The sequence below is a fragment of the Ophidiomyces ophidiicola genome (assembly GCF_022830035.1).
Source record: "Ophidiomyces ophidiicola strain CBS 122913 chromosome Unknown scaffold_10, whole genome shotgun sequence".
Taxonomy (NCBI): Eukaryota; Fungi; Ascomycota; class Eurotiomycetes; order Onygenales; family Onygenaceae; genus Ophidiomyces; species Ophidiomyces ophidiicola.
Window position 1 is genome coordinate 228,717 of NW_026054650.1, and position 16,351 is coordinate 245,067.

At 47.8% G+C, this 16,351-nt stretch overlaps 6 protein-coding genes and 1 non-coding gene across 7 annotated transcripts; 3 read left to right on the forward strand and 4 right to left on the reverse strand.

Moving 5' to 3' along the window:
- Positions 1-423: 423 nt before the first annotated feature.
- On the reverse strand, positions 424-1,826 carry LOZ57_003189 (uncharacterized protein; the record flags this gene model as incomplete). The annotated part of the gene is made up of 3 exons (XM_049252241.1): positions 424-1,116; positions 1,226-1,705; positions 1,794-1,826. The coding sequence occupies 3 exons, from the start codon at positions 1,824-1,826 to the stop codon at positions 424-426; spliced, it is 1,206 nt and encodes a 401-aa protein (XP_049108745.1).
- Positions 1,827-2,025: 199 nt separating this feature from the next.
- Positions 2,026-2,097, reverse strand: LOZ57_003190. Its single transcript has one exon. It is a non-coding gene; the product is annotated as a tRNA-Arg (tRNA).
- Positions 2,098-3,091: 994 nt separating this feature from the next.
- On the forward strand, positions 3,092-6,170 carry ADP1 (FAD-dependent urate hydroxylase; the record flags this gene model as incomplete). Its single annotated transcript, XM_049252242.1, has 4 exons — positions 3,092-3,260; positions 3,320-4,395; positions 4,448-5,878; positions 5,934-6,170. The coding sequence occupies 4 exons, from the start codon at positions 3,092-3,094 to the stop codon at positions 6,168-6,170; spliced, it is 2,913 nt and encodes a 970-aa protein (XP_049108746.1).
- A 626-nt stretch (positions 6,171-6,796) lies between these two features.
- LOZ57_003192 (uncharacterized protein) lies at positions 6,797-8,541 on the reverse strand (the record flags this gene model as incomplete). Its single annotated transcript, XM_049252243.1, has 3 exons — positions 6,797-7,745; positions 7,806-8,058; positions 8,172-8,541. The coding sequence occupies 3 exons, from the start codon at positions 8,539-8,541 to the stop codon at positions 6,797-6,799; spliced, it is 1,572 nt and encodes a 523-aa protein (XP_049108747.1).
- A 1,253-nt stretch (positions 8,542-9,794) lies between these two features.
- On the forward strand, positions 9,795-10,479 carry ERV14 (COPII-coated vesicle protein; the record flags this gene model as incomplete). Its single annotated transcript, XM_049252244.1, has 4 exons — positions 9,795-9,895; positions 10,047-10,202; positions 10,262-10,328; positions 10,387-10,479. 4 exons carry the CDS (start codon positions 9,795-9,797, stop codon positions 10,477-10,479), a joined length of 417 nt encoding a protein of 138 aa, XP_049108748.1.
- A 722-nt stretch (positions 10,480-11,201) lies between these two features.
- Positions 11,202-12,980, forward strand: LOZ57_003194 (uncharacterized protein; the record flags this gene model as incomplete). Its single annotated transcript, XM_049252245.1, has 2 exons — positions 11,202-11,315; positions 11,373-12,980. 2 exons carry the CDS (start codon positions 11,202-11,204, stop codon positions 12,978-12,980), a joined length of 1,722 nt encoding a protein of 573 aa, XP_049108749.1.
- Positions 12,981-13,537: 557 nt separating this feature from the next.
- Positions 13,538-16,297, reverse strand: LOZ57_003195 (uncharacterized protein; the record flags this gene model as incomplete). Its single annotated transcript, XM_049252246.1, has 1 exon — positions 13,538-16,297. The coding sequence occupies one exon, from the start codon at positions 16,295-16,297 to the stop codon at positions 13,538-13,540; it is 2,760 nt and encodes a 919-aa protein (XP_049108750.1).
- Positions 16,298-16,351: the final 54 nt, after the last annotated feature.

Genomic DNA, 16,351 nt, shown 5'->3' on the forward strand with positions numbered 1-16,351 from the left:
AGATCCAGCCAATGATCTGCCCTACCATCGCCTCGCTCTCGTCGTCAAAGCCTTTGGCATTCGCGCTCGCTTTGCGGGGATTCTCATGTTGCCGTGCCGCGGTGTTGGGAAGCACGGTGTGCGTGAACCCTGTCGTTATAAAGGCACACCCCCCGGCTTTTCGGTTGCGCGACAATGGATGAAAGACGTTATTGTGTCACCAAATGCGGGCCATGGCTTCTTCAAAGAAAGTGAGGTGAGACCGCGGCAGTGTCTTTGATGTCTGTTGCGATGCCTACTTCGTAGATCATGCAAAGTGTCTGGTTTTCTTTGACGCATTCATGCCGAGGGTTCAGCTTTTGTTTCAGGTGATAAGCGCGAATTTACATACGGGGTACAAGGTCGCAGGCATGTCATGTGCAACAAGCCAGGCGACGAGACAAATCATCGTATTGGCAGCTTCTTGCCTGCTAGCGGTACATCCTCAAAGCCATCCTCCATAAACTCCCCGAGTGCTTTGAGGCCAGTCTCCATATTCTCTACGCTCATTCCATACCCCATCCGGACATACCCCTTGAAATTCTCGCCATCCCCGAATGCATAACTCCCTGGAAGCAGCAAGACTGCTTTCTTCTCCCGCAGCTGCTTACAGAATTCCACATCGTCTACCGGCTTGCCCATTTTGTGAAACTTGACAAACGCAATTGTTCCTGCGACTGGTCGCACCCAGTCGCAACCCCAACGGTGTCGCTCAATGAATGATTCTAGAGTCGCAAGGTTGCGCTTGGCCAGGTCTATGTTCCGTCGGAGTAGACCGTGCAGGCAACTGCCGTCTAGCGCGAAAGTTGCAACAGCTTCATCCAAGCTGCTCATGGCGATTGTGGAATATGAGCGGTAATTAAGACAACTTGCTACGTAGTTTTTGTTCCGTGACGCGAGCCAGCCGACGCGGATTCCAGGGAGCGAATAGCATTTAGACAGGGAGCCGGATACTAACACATTATCATACCCAAGTGAGAGGACAGACGGAGGAAACTCGTCGTCCATAGGCGAGATGGAATGAAAAAGAGGCCGATATATCTCATCCGAAAGCACGATGAGAGAGTGCTGCTTGGCAATCTCCATGATAGCTTCTAGCTGAGACCGTAGAATCACGGTGCCCGTTGGGTTTGCGGGGTTACTGAATGAGGGAATATTGTCAGTGCTAATGTGTCCAAGTCATTTTTGAACGGGCTATACAGAATACTTGCGTTATCACAATCATCTTGGTATTTGGTTGGATGAGGCCTTTCAGCTCTTCTAGGTCCAATTGCCATTTGTCATGCTCTTTGCTTTCCCAAAGACTGACATCAATTCCAATTGACTTTGGCAAAGAGTACAATTGCTGATATGTAGGGTACTGAACAATGACATGGTCACCAGGGCTGCATAGTGCCTGGAATACCAAGAGATTTGCTAAAGACGAACCAGGTGTGATCAATACATTATCAATGGATAGTGGGGTGGTGCTTTTCACGGAGTAGAGGCCTGCAAGAGTGTTTCGAAGCTGCTCTGAGCCCTCAAAGTGCGCGCCATATCCCAAAGGCGTGGAGAGCAGCGATGAGGAGAGAGGGCCATTTCCCTCTGACTTATTCTCGGAGAGCGATGAGAGTTCAGTGATTGAGATGGGCGCGGCGCAAGACGTCGACAGGTCGTACTTGATGCCCTTTGACTCGGTGTTGATCCACTGGAAATACAATTAGCCCACCATGTACGGAGTACGGACCGGGTATTTCTTCAGCGGGGCATTGAAGCAGTGATTGGGCAGTACTCACCCGCTGAGCCGCGAAAAAATCGATGTTGACCATTTTGCTGAAGAGCGAGCAATAGCACTGTTGAGCACGCGCTGTCTGTTCAACAAACAGGTACTTCTTCACATGGGCTGTTGCTCGGCAGCTCCCGGCGTCAAAGGGCGCGGGGGAGGGGATGTATGCTGGACGTGTCTCGTGTGGGTCTGGCTCGGCTGCTTGTGATCGGCATGCCGGCAGCAAAAAGACGGTGTTCGTCCGATCTCGACGCGACTCGAACGCGCAACCTTCGGTGCCGAAAACCGACGCCCTACCATTGGGCCACGAGACCGCGAATAGTTTATGTAATGAGGCGGGTGTAGAATCTGGGTAGCCTAGTCGCGAACAGCCGTTGTGATGAGGGCGATCGCGGCAGCAGCTCGAGTTGGATGCGTGGGTTGTCCAGTAAAACGGAGCTGGAGAAGAGGGATCGCTATCCGTCTTTAGCTTGCGTGCGTGCAAAATCTCGAGTTTCTTAGCCATGCGCTTTGGGCGGCTGACTGTCCCCGAACTAACTACCCGTTAGTTAGTTTCAGAGCTTCTCCATGGCTCCCGCAACGACGTAATTCCCCCAACCACTCCTCACCACCAACAGGTCCAACCAACCACGTCCGCAACTGGTGGCTCCCTATCGATCCAGGACGGTGAGTTTGTTCTTAGTCCCCTACAGAAGCCTCTCCTTTACATCTTATTTCCTTCCCGTGCATAGGTTGCCGAACCCAAGTCTTGCATTTCATTGATGGAATTCCACCAGCGGAATGCACATGCTGATTGACGCTCTCACAGATCGGCGGCGCCCTATGTTTTCTACAATCTATCTATATTTTACTCATCTCATATAGATTCTTCTCTGCCTTTGATACTTCGGACGTTTGTTCCGTAGTCTCTCTACAGACTCGATGCGGCTCCCCCACGCCGTTTACCTCCTCGCTCTCCTTTCCGCTACTCCGTCACGATGGCGTGTTTTCGCATATGACAATTACACTGCATCGAGCCTTATCTCCCCACGTTTCCAGATACAAGACGATAGGCCTCCAAATTGTCCACCCTGTTTCAACTGCCAACTCGATGCGTTTCAATGCCACCAGTTCGCCGAGTGTAATAAATATAACGGAAAGTGCTCATGTCCATCTGGATTTGGTGGGGACGATTGTGCCGAACCCCTATGTGGCTCTTTGCCTGATGGTAGGAACAGAACACCGCGGCAGGAAAAATACTGTAAATGTAAAGATGGTTGGTCAGGCATCAATTGCAATGTCTGCGAAAGAGATGACGTCTGCAACATTATGATGCCAGAGGGCGAAGGTGGTGTGTGCTACAAGCAGCCTTTGGCGGTGAAGGAGAATTATCAGATGTGCGATGTGACAAACCGAAAGATCCTCGACCAGCTCAAGGAAAGGAAACCACAAGTTACGTTTTCCTGCAAGGCCGATGACCACACCTGTAACTTTCAATGTGAGTTCACTCCGGATGGGCTTCCATTTTACCTATGGCTAATATCCTGCCTTTACCAGTTTGGGTTGACCAGAAAGAGTCCTTCTATTGCTCGTTGGATACGTGCGGTTGGAATATGGATGTTCAATATGACCAAAATTCAACAACTTACAAGTGCGACCATGTTAAATGTCGATGCATTCCTGGACGAATGCTTTGTGGCGAGGATGGCTCCATTGATATAGGAGACTTTCTCAAAGAAGAGATTAAAGGCCCTGCTACCTTTTCCTCACTCTCAACTCGAGGTGGAAGCGATAAAGACGGCAGCACATTCCAGGAACCTGCTATGGATAACCTGATAAAAAGCGTTTTTGGTGATCCGAGTATTTTCCTCCAATGCCATGCCGGAGAGTGTCTGTACAAGACCGACGTACCGGGCTACAAGACCCCCGTCAAAGCGATCAACACACCTTTGATTGCCGGTGTAATTGCTGGCTGCGCCTTGTTTATTGTCGCAGTTATCCTACTTATTTGGTATCTCTCCAGGAGGACCAGTTACCACATGTACTCCGCTATACAACTAACGGATGACTCGGACGATGAAAATGGGAAGCTAATGACTGATCACAAGCCTGCTGCCTTGCAATTTGAGAACGTCTCTTATTATCTTAACGGCAAGCAAATTCTTTCCGGTATCAAAGGCATCGCTCGCCCTGGGCAAGTAACCGCCATTATGGGCGCTTCTGGGGCGGGAAAGACGACTTTTCTTGATATTCTGGCAAGAAAGAACAAGCGTGGCGCTGTCAAAGGAGACTTCTACGTAAATGGAGAAACTGTGGCTGATGACGAGTACCGCAATGTTGTGGGTTTCGTTGACCAAGAAGATACGATGCTGCCGACCCTTACTGTGCACGAAACTATTTTGACCAGTGCCCTTTTGAGGCTCCCAAGGGATATGAACAACGTTGTGAAAGAGCAAAGAGTATTTGAAGTAGAGAAACAGCTGGGCATCTACCATATTAAAGACCAAATTATTGGCTCTGCGGAAGGCAAAGGACGTGGCATATCTGGCGGAGAAAAGAAACGAGTCAGTATTGCATGCGAACTGGTTACTAGTCCCAGCATTCTGTTTCTCGACGAGCCCACTAGCGGCCTAGTAAGTATTGGTCGTCCCGATGAATTATCGTATCCTATCTGACAGGATATAGGACGCATTCAATGCATTCAACGTTATCGAATGCCTCGTAAATCTTGCAAAGACTTATAACCGAACCGTTATCTTTACTATACATCAACCTAGATCCAATATCGTCGCCCTCTTCGATCAATTGATTCTACTAGCGAAAGGGAAAACTGTATATTCGGGCTCTTTTCAAGGCTGCCAGCCGTATTTCGACCATATCGGCTACGCTTGCCCACCCGGATTCAATATTGCAGATTACTTAGTGGACCTTACCATGCATGCTAGCTCCACACGTTCACACGAAGAGCCAACCATCAACGTTGATGCTCCAACGGATAATTTCAGGACGCCATCAAGTAGCTTACGTGCAGTAAAGTCAGTTGCCAGTGTTTCAAACGCAAGCCTCGACAATAGCATCATTGAAAACGCCCATGACTCTGCCGCACCAAAAGCAAAACGTCGGCAGTCGCTTAGGCAACGGCAAGAGAGACAGCTCTATACTCGAAAGAAAACATCTGGTATAGAATCACCTGCTGCGTCGCGAACGGATGAGGAAGAAATCGCAATTGGGAACTTGAACAACAGTACGCAGCAGTGGGTTCAGCTCGCTCGCCAACAGAACAATGTGCCTCCACAGGTTCTCGACGACCCTGACCATCTTCCCCCCATCGCTGCTGGATATATTACTGACCTTGACATTATCATCTCGAATTATGCATCGTCCGGTGTCGCAACCTCAATTGGGGATGAAATTGCTTCCGAGGTGGAACGGGCTCGACTTGCAAATGGAAACTCTGATCCCGCCGCACAACAAGGCCTCAACGGATCCGGAAACCACATGAGTGGGTACACACGAGTTGGTTTGTTCCGCCAGTTTATCATTCTTTCGAGGCGTACATGGAAGAATCTATATCGCAACCCCATGCTCATGCTCACGCATTATGCTATTGCTATATTGCTTGCTGTCCTATCAGGATATCTATTCTACGGACTCACAGATGATATAAAAGGTTTCCAAAATCGACTGGGTTTATTCTTCTTTCTCTTAGCTCTATTTGGCTTCAGCACCCTCACCAGCTTAACGGTTTTCTCCTCTGAGCGCCTGCTATTTATGAGAGAGCGAGCCAACGGTTACTATTCTCCTGTCACCTACTTCGCCGCGAAAGTACTATTCGATATTATTCCGTTACGATTGATTCCTCCAATAATAATGGGTGTGATAGTCTACCCCATGGTTGGACTGATAGCCGATTGGCCAGAATTCTTCAAGTTTATCTTGATTCTGGTTTTGTTCAATTTAGCAGCCGCAGGCATTTGCCTGTTTATTGGAATTGTCTTTCGCGATGGAGGCGTAGCAAACTTGATTGGAAGTTTAGTCATGCTATTCAGTCTTCTATTTGCTGGACTACTGCTCAATCATGATGCAATCCCTAAATCGGCATTGTGGCTGCAAAGTGTGAGTTTTCATTTTTTCCATCAACAACTAAATCTCTGGCTTATATTTGAAATAGTTATCTATTTTCCACTACGGCTTCGAAGCCTTGATCGTTAATGAAGTGACGTACCTCACTCTAATAGACCATAAATATGGCCTTGACATCGAGGTGCCTGGAGCATCTATTCTTAGCGCATTTGGCTTTGATACGCTAGCGTTATGGGGTGATGTAACTGGACTGGCTATAATTTCAGCCGCTTTTATTATCATCGCGTACGGGGCCATGCACTTCTTACTTATTGAAAAGAGATGATTACCTCTCATATTTTATAATACATGCATCAACACTATAAACACCAGAGAATATTTTTGCATGGGCCACAGCTTGGAACATTTCTATCAGTCTATTTTCTACCCCAACCTTGTTCTTTCCACTCTAATGGATTTCATTATCCATTCATCTTGACTCTCCACATATTTCCTGTCTTACTCATTTGTTTTTTTTTATTAGTCCTGAGCAAGTTTGACTACACTGAACATTAGTTGGAGTTTAGTACTTTCTCATTTTGACTGGCTTTCTGCACTGTATACACTGAACCTCTAGCCATCGCGTCTATAGATATATAGATGAAAAAACATTATTCAAATGCCGTCTATTTTCCCAAATGCTCTAGCAATTTCCTCAGCCAATGTATTTTGCTGGAAATTCATATCTAGAAACGCATCAGCCTTTGCTGTGAAATTGCTTCAAATATTCTATGGGAATACTAGCTATGTAATAGGTGCCGCAAAAAAAAAGAATATAATGCTTGGAATATATACCGAAAAGATAGCAAAAAAAGACATATATCGGTTTTGTATCTCGAATCAATAAACAAAGAAGATACCCGAGATGTAAGCAAACTGTTTATATTCTATACTGAAGTAGAACCATGTCCTCTAAGTGGATTCTTGCTCCCGCTCCTCCTCAGGAAATGGCGGAGATTGTGGTAGCCGAATGGAATTAATGGCAATGGCAACGAAAACGTGAAGAATTCCAGTTCCCAAGAACGGCAGTCCCGTCCATTTTGGGCCAATACTTAGCCCCCAATTGAACAAAGCAGCCAATACTGGACCTCCAACTAGAGCGCCCGCCATCGAGATCAGACTGACTATTGAATACAGCCGTGCTGCATGATGAGGCTCGACAAGGGTCGATATTAAGCTGAGACATAAAGGGATAAAACCGCATCCAAGGGTGTAGATTATAAGTCCGATTATCATGGTTGCGATGCTGGGGGAGAGTCCAAGAGCGAAACAGCCTATGGTGAGTAAGATTACGCTCATTTTGGAGAGATAGAGATCTTTCGCGTTGGTGGAGAAACGCAGAGTTTTTGTGAGATACTTCGATGCAACGGGAAGAATGAGAAGGAGAAGAGCGATGTTGGAGGCTGCAAAAACGGAATGCACAAATGCAGCGTCAGATAGACGGATTGAATACTTGGTGGAAACGTAAAGGAGAAGGATGTCGATCTGCTTGCGGCCGATGACGGAGAGGAAGAATGCTGAGAGAACAATGACAATGATGCGGCTCTGGAAGATGAACTTGGAAGAGTTCCAAGCGCGTTGAAAGAGCTTTTTGAAACTGGAGGTGTTAGTTGGCCATAGTTCTTCGTCTATAGGGCTATTTTCAGTGTCCATTGACATCCGATTTTCCTCGGTCTGCAGAGGCTGTAACTGGATTGTTTCCGGCAGAGTGAAAAGGAATGGCATGCAGCAGGTAATGAGGACTGTTCCCACCAAAAAGGGAAACCAGGGGCCCTTGGTAGTCATCAGGCCTGATGCAACCGATGGGGCGATGAGCTGGGCGACAACTACTGCCAGTGTAGTCTTAAAGAAGGCGCCAGCGCTATGACTAAAGTCAGTCGACGGCTAAGCAAAATATAGTTCTAAGGGTCCGACCACACACCGATTGTCTGGGTCAACGACATCGGTAATCATCGTCATCATCATGGCGTTGGTCACCCCCAATCCACCTCCGATGAAGTTGAACATCGACCCAAACCATATTGCCCGCAGGGGTAATACGCGAGAAGCAATGCAAACAAACACAGTCCAATAGAAGTTCAACAAGAGGCCGAGCATGCTCATCAGCAGTACTGTTTTCCGGCCAAACTTAGGATTATCTGCCAAGCGTCCATATGGGATCAGGAGTATAATGCCTGGCGCCAGAGTCAGCATGCAAGAATGGATGCATCTTGAGTCATGAAGCCAAGCAGCGATCTACAGCATGGGTCTTCTCGAAGGCGGAAGTAATAGCTATCGCAACACGTACTGGGGATAGCATCAAAGCTCGACATGAGGCCCTGGACAAAGGCAACTTCTCCTTGTACAGGTTTGATCTTGCATTGCTCTTCCGGAACCGTGCCAGAGGGAAACCGGCCAGGCTCATGTTTATCATAGTAATTCCTACACACAATATCCTCATAGATCCGGGTTTGAGGGGCGATATTCAGGTAAGCGCCGAAATCGAGGGTGAACACCGCCAGCACGCAAATCAGAACAAAAACGGTGGGATTGTGTCTCCCGGTCCGCTTGCCACGGGCCACTGAAGCAGGACGACCGGACTGCTCGGTGATCGGGGTGGACGGGTCCGCGTCGACGAGGAGCGGCACGTCGTCATCGTGGTACTGTGCAGAGGTCATGCTTGGCGGCGGAGTCCGTCGATGCAGCTAACAGTCGGGAGGATTTCGCATGTGCGGCGCCAGCAATGCTGGAGGAATGCGATCTCAAGGTGGGAGAGGCCTGATCGCACCTGGTCTGTCATGTAGTTAGCGAGGAGTTCGCACTTCTCAAGCCGCAGTCGGCTCTAGGCACCCGAATTTCACAGAAAAAACAATGTTGTGCGTTGCGGGCCAAGGATGTCTTGGGTTTCGAGTCAATACGAAGCGTGTTTGAACCTTCGCTGGTCCGTCCGTGATGCTCCAGAGCTCTACAAGGTTGGACATCAGCAACAGCGCCGGGCGTGCAGCGCGAGTGGACGGGCCGGGAGGGGCGAACGGGGCTGAAGCATCGAGGGGGAACGGCATCCAGCGGCCTCGCGACAATAGCTTCGAAGCCCCTTGCGATGCGCACGCCGATCAGCCGTCCCAATTGGCGAAGTGCGAGCATTCTTGTGCTGATGGGCATCGCATGGGATGTCATTCAGCCAGAAGCCATGTCCATCACGATTCACGACCCCCAGAGCACCCCGGAGCTCCGCAGCGGGCAATCCAGCAGGGCAGCAGTTGAGTCAGCGCCATCATGGATAAAGAGCGGCGTTTAATGCCCGAGTAAGACGTTGCACGCTATATAGTCGGCATAGTGGCGATTCAAGAGTTACGGCCCTTTGCCAGTGTTCCTCTGTCCTGGGTTGGTCGGGTGTAGATTGGGATGGGAGAGACCATCCGCATATACAGAGCCTGGCCGGCCAATCGAGCTGCCACTGGGGTCTCGCAAGGCCCTTCGCGGCCCGTACGTCGTTGAAAGCCCTGCCCGCCAGCCGCTGCTCGCCGTTCTGCTCTGTTCTTCTCCTCTTGCGCTCGTCTTTCGAGCTTCCGACGAAGCGATGACCCATGTTTTAGCGCCGCTTTAGCTTCGCCTCTCTTCGCCCACCAACAAACAACATCTTCGCTGGTCAAACAACTCAACCGCCTCCGCACGGATTTCTACTCGATCTCGTTTCCTGCCTCCGGAAACTGTGGTTTTTTATCTCTACTTCCTTTTCTCCCAAGTCCTTTTTTCTCCCGCTATTCCACTTCCGCGCCTTTGCTGCCTTACCACTCCCCAACCTCCCCAAGCTCCGACCCGACTTACCAACTTCCGTCACTTTCCTGGTTAGCTACGTGGTTGTCTAATATATTTTCTTTGCTGGATTTCTGTGATTTTAGAGGAGTGGTTGCAGTGACAGTTTTCCACAATGTCTGGAGAGGCCTGGTTATACCTGCTTGCGGTTTTAATAAATGCCGTCAACCTATTTCTACAAGTGTTCTTTACGATAATGTATAGCGATTTGGAGTGGTAAGTGTCCTTCATGTCTATCTAGAGCTTTTTCCAGTATTTTGCAGCTTCAGGATCAACACACCGTCCTTCGTCTAAATCTTGAAAATTTTGCACTTATCACCCCTCCCGCGCTACTACACTTTTCAGCTAACTTTTGCTCTGAAAATAGTGATTATATCAATCCTATTGATCTCTGCAACCGACTCAACGCATATATTGTCCCTGAAGCCGCCGTACATGCATTCCTAACGATCCTTTTTGTTGTAAACGGATACTGGTTGACTATTCTTCTCAACTTGCCTCTTCTGGCTTTTAACGCGAAAAAGTACGTCGTACTCGACATCCAGTTTTCACAATCCTTACTGATAGTTGGGCCTCTGGTAGAATCTTCGAAAACCAGCATCTTTTGGATGCTACCGAAATTTTCCGGAAATTAAATGTCCACAAGAAGGTAGCCGATAAAGATATATGTTGTCGATAGATGTCTCATTAACTAATACATCTCTCAGGAATCCTTTATCAAGCTCGGATTTCACCTCGTTATGTTCTTTTTCTATCTATACAGCATGATCGTGGCCCTCATTCGCGACGAATCCCATTGACTGCAAGAGAAAGCTATGTATGCAATGAAGCATGGAAAACCCGCCGTGTCCTGAACCTGCACGTACTGAACATCCTACCTTTCCTCCGCTACCCCCACGCTCCGCCTACAAGTACACCCCAGCCTGCCTTTCGACAAACATGTTTGGCCCCCCGGAGCGGGCCTTATTTCTAGAATCGGCCCTAAACTCAACTCTTGAACTACGAATCCGAGCCCTAAAATACTCAGTTTACATAATTTACTGGTTTATCTACTTTTCTTGTTTGAAGTTGGCGACCCTCGGGGGTATTCGAACTATGGTTCTAGCCGGTGTATTCATTGTCTTTGCATTGCAACCCAAATACTGGGACTGTATCTGCTACGGAGTAATTTCCTTATCTCTTTTAGCTGTATGGCTGCCTATATATGATGTTATGCCGGAATGCGTGTGTAATGATAATCGAATACCGATGTCTCCGTTCGGTGTTCCAGGTTTGATGTTACTGGCCTTTAACTCTAGTACTCTTCCTAGCTCTAATAATATCGAAGCATTCTATACGATATTGGCAGGAAATGTTGTGTTGCAAGAATGCGATTCCTTTTCAAGTTGCTGCGGTCTGCGGAATAAAGTGCAAACACAACAAACATTATTCGGCTTAGTAAGCTTGGCTACCTAGTTAACTAGTTGAATGTATCAGTGGAAGTCTGATGGAGAAAGTTCTCAGCAGCACAGCTTCATGAAACATGGCTTCGCTTCTGGGTGCTAACTACGATTCTTCAAGTGATGAAGATTCAAAGACGGCCCCGGGAAATTCCACAGCCACACCCGTTATTGCGGCTCCTGATGTGCCAATAGAGGTTTGGTTCCCAAAATGCTGCCCTCTTCAACATACGTTCTAACATTCTGGCCTATAGAACACTCAGTTGCAACTGGCATTAACCAGTTCCTCAAATAATGCGCTAACATATAATGTGGCCTACGACGAACTAACTCGACCAGCAGCCGGCCCTGCAAACCCATTTCGTTCTAGCCATGGTGTAAAGAGGAAGAACGTACTAACCGGGCATGCAGAAGAGGCGATGATAAGCGATGCCACTTTTACGGCGCAACATCGTACGTTTCAAAGCTTAGGTTATACTAGAGACCCGAGTGTCGCTGGTGCCTATGTTGGTGATTTAGAAAACGCGGCGCGGTTTGGGGGCCGGGACGTGGTACAAATGCGACCATCGAAAGAAGTGAGTGCCGCCTTGAGGAGAAAACGACAGAAGAAGGGTGATTCGAGTATTGTCGAGGGAGATGGTGCATATTTAGGGCCGTGGGCCAAATACGAAAACCAGGGCCAGGTGTATGAAAACGATCTGGCGTTAGCTGGCGAAGAGCTCGCTAGCGACGAAGAATACGTCGAAGAAGCTATCGTACCGTCGAATATGCTTGCGATGGACAAGAGCGCAACTGCGTACGAGGAAGACAGGTCGCAAGCCGAAACGACGGAATTTCATGGCTCAGAACAATTCGACTACCAAGGACGAACGTATATGCACGTCCCACAAGACTTGGATGTCGACCTTACGAAGGATCCAGGGACTTTCAAGAACTATATTCCCAAGAAACTTATACATACCTGGAAATCACATACGAAACCAATTACCTCTATACGCTTCTTTCCGTCATCTGGACATCTTTTGCTTTCGTCTTCGGCTGATTCAAAGATCAAGATATGGGACGCCTACCACTCACGGGAACTCTTGCGAACATACTCAGGACATTCAAGTTCCGTATCTGATACCACTTTCCATCCAACAGGGAAGACATTTCTATCAGCGTCCTATGATCGTCAGATTAAACTTTGGGATACAGAATATGGAAAATGTATTTCGCGCTTCTCGACTGGAAAAATACCTCATGTCATTCGATTCAATCCAGATCCAAGCCACTCGCATGAATTCATTGCTGGTATGTCCGATAAGAAAATCGTGCAATTTGATACCCGGACAGGGGAGATCACGCAAGAATATGATCACCACCTTGCTGCTGTGAACACTCTCACATTTGTTGACAACAATCGCCGCTTCATATCCACATCTGACGATAAATCCCTGCGAGCATGGGAGTATAACATTCCCGTTCCAATTAAATTCATTGCGGAACCCTATCTATATGCCCTTGTTCGTGCTGCTCCCCACCCCAATGGTAAATACGTTGCTTTCCAGTCTGGAGACAATCAAATTGTTGTGTATGCATCGACAGACAAGTTTCGGCAGAATCGGAAAAAGAACTTCCGTGGCCATAACAATGCAGGATATGCAATCGACGTTTCAATCAGCCCTGACGGCCAGTTCGTCACATCCGGAGACAGTGGAGGCTACGTGTGCTTCTGGGACTGGAAGACGGGCAAAATGTGGCATAAGATCCAGGCCGGTGGGAAAGAAGGTTCAGCAATCACATGCGTGGACTGGCATCCGCAGGAGACCAGCAAAGTTGCGACCGCTGGGCTGGAAGGTGTTATTAAATACTGGGATTAGATCACACATGGATCGATACTTGATGGGAAAATGAATGACTGGCGTTTTGAGTTATGGGATGGTAGAACTGGGTCTTTTGATACTATATATTGTATGTGTGCAATTACCTTTTTTGTTTTTAATTTCTGAAGCGTTAACGCGGCAGTGGTCAGTGAGAAAAGCATACTATAAGTATAAGAATACTATTACACTGGATATTCAGGACCTACTATTCTTACTCTAAGGAGCAATCAGGTTTAACATGGCGTTAATTAGGGCTCACCTAGCCCTATACAGTTGTAACACAGACTCTGCGTAATTAGTTAATCGGCTTTCATTATAAGGCACAGAGCTATGTCTTTCATATCGATAGTTTTACTAGGGCCGCTAGGTACATACCTACGACCAAGGGCGGAGTGGTGAGCAAGCTCAACTTATCCTTTTATCGAAATATTATACACATTAAATTCTTTCAACTCCAGTCACTATCCTATTAATCTGTGATGATGATTTTCTTTTGAAGATGCCTCCAGTTGCTAATATCGACAAAGTAAAGAAGAGACGTCGCATGATCGCGCTCAAAATCTGGCCCCATCAACCCAGCTGCTCACAAACGCCAGTCTTCCTCGGGAATCCCGCATCCGCTCCGAGAACTCCTCAAAATTCAACCTTGCTCCCGAGCCACCGCGTGCCTTAGCCTCCCTCTCAACGGTATTTAAAAGGCACCAACGCATTAAGGTTTGGGGTGATGGTGATATGGAACAGGAGGCTGGATGTGGTGGAGGTGTTTCGTTGGCATGATGTGATGGCGATGTGTTATAAGCACCTGGACGACTGTCTGGAGGCGTCTGGTCCGGTGATGGCACAAGGGAATAGCAAGATTCGTCCAAGAGCTGCTGGAGAGATTTTTGCCTTTGGAAAGAAATTGGCAGGAACACCGAGGGATATTCTAACTCATCCAGAAATTGCTGAAGAGATTTATCTCTTCCACTCGAGATTGGTTCAGGTGCATCATAAGAATATCCCGATTCACCCAAAAGCTGTTCAAGAGATTGTTCTCTCGGAATGTATGTCAAGTATCCTCCGTCGTCAAAAATTGACCTTGGCTCGGTTTTATTTTCGTAGACTGCTGCAGGACCAAAATATGACATTGCGAAGTGATCGATTTCTCTGGCCCACTTTTGCCGGTCCACACGCGTGCGGTGAGCTTCCATCAGTAAATCTTCTTTCTGCCTAAAAAGCATGTCGAGTAATTCGTTTAAGCCTTGCTGTGTGACTTGATAGAGAATTTCCTTCCCCACATCCTTTTCGGGCTCAGGTATCTCAAATCCGCCCCATCTTTCGCCAACAGGGATACTGCGTGATGATGTCGACAGGTTAGATCGGGTTTCATATTCATTATCTGTTACATCATCCTGAAAGCGGACCTTTGATGATGACCTGGATCTGTTAGACGTAACGTGGTCTTCTGGCTCGATGTCCTCAGACTCCTTGTCTTCTTCATCGAGATGCGCCGGCGGAGCAGCACCCTCCTCTTCGTCTGTATAGAACTGCCTTCGTTCCCATCTTTCTTCGATGCCGTTACGCCTTATCCGATTAATTCTCTCTAAATCACGCCGTTCAGAAACGCATGTTAATATACGCGCCCTGTCAACGCGATCGGTTACTTCATCAAATGGAATATAGGCGCCCAAGGCACTGATTATATCCTGAGAAGTCACATTTTCAGTGGCCATCCGGTTCCCATTTAGGAGTGATAGGTAATCCTCTTCATCTTCGTGCTCGCTGTCATCTGAGTCTTGCGGTTGCTCGTTTGGACTATGCGAGAGTGGTATCGACGGTCGAGATGTACCAAATGTCTCCCTTATCATAGCGTCTCCAATGATTTCCTCTCTTTGGCAGATGCGCTCGTCCTCATCTCGTATGGCACCTTGATTATCGTCAATTTCATCATCACCATACACGTTCCGTCGCTTGCCCTGAATATTTCTGGACGTCTCGCCCTCGGGTAAGTCGTCATGGAATGCAGCACTGATAGATTGATTACCGAGAACCACATGACGAGCAGTTTCTCCAAAAAAGGCATCACCCAGGCCAACAACCGTGTCTTTTGAAAGCTCCTTGGAGTAAGAATAGTAGGCCCTAAATATCCTGAGAAAGTCTTTTCTCTCGACGTAGCCATCCCCATCGATGTCATAACCAAGGAACGTACGTCTCAATCTTTCATGGGAGTTTCCGCTACATAGACTAGCTATGCCCTTGACAAACTCTTCAAACCCTATCAGGTTATCGCCATTGCTATCATAGAAGGAGAACATTCGATCATATAGCAGATTAGGGGATGGACCTGCGGCGCTGGCGCTTGGAATAAAACACTGATTGAAAGTCCTACGATCGATAGCTACTTTCAACTTATTTGGATCAGTCTGCCAGTTTGAAGAGGCGAGGCATTTAAACTGCTCCCAGAAAGCATCTACCTCTGTGTTTTCGAAGCCTGTTTCTGCCGCAAGTCGTCTTACAAGTGACCGAGATAAAGTGTCCTTGGCCATCGAAGGGTTACCTGGGTACCACACCTGCTGAAGAGGACGAAGGTAGCTTATAACTGGGCCCGGGATTCTGATTTTATAGAACACATGCGTTTTGAAGTGTCCGTCCATCGCTTCGCAAGTTTCACATAAATCAAAATCGGGGCAATTCGCGCATCGATATCGTATGCCTTGTATGGGAGCAACGCCACAACCATCGCAGGTGATGCCACGATGTATGAATCCGTCTCGTTTCGCCTGGTCTTCTGCAATATGATAAAGCAGGTTCAGTAGGTTTTGGCCTTCTCTAGGTTGGACTGTGTCTTCATTGGCCTCTCGCCACGAAAACAAGCTCTGGGCTTCCTGATTGCGGCGACGTTCTAAAGTATTACCGTCAATAGCCATGTCCATACGGCCATCCTGAAGCCTCCTTTCGCGTAGTCCCTCGCCAAAGTTGGGGTCAGCGTTGAAGCCGTCGATTGCTGCAAGGACTGTTGATCTGGTAAAGCCAAGGTTGAGGAGACTTTGTATAAGATACTGGCGTTCACCTGTTGATTCCAATATAACATGAGATTTGGGGTATTCAAGAGCAAAAAAGCTGTCTAGAAAAGCATCTTCTATCAGTGCGCGAACTCTTGTTGCCCTGTCGGGATCTACATCCATGCTTTCTTCTAGCTCCTCAATACTTGGCAATGCTGAGGGTAAAAGAGGGCATTGATATGTGTGGCTCTCTCCTACACTGATGAAAAACATTCCATATGGTGTTGCTTCCGCCTCCATCTCCCGCAGCTTCTGGACTGGCTCAAAAGACATCGAGACGTCAGCCGAGCTGTGAGGCCACGACAAAGGGCGTTCCCATCTCCTAGA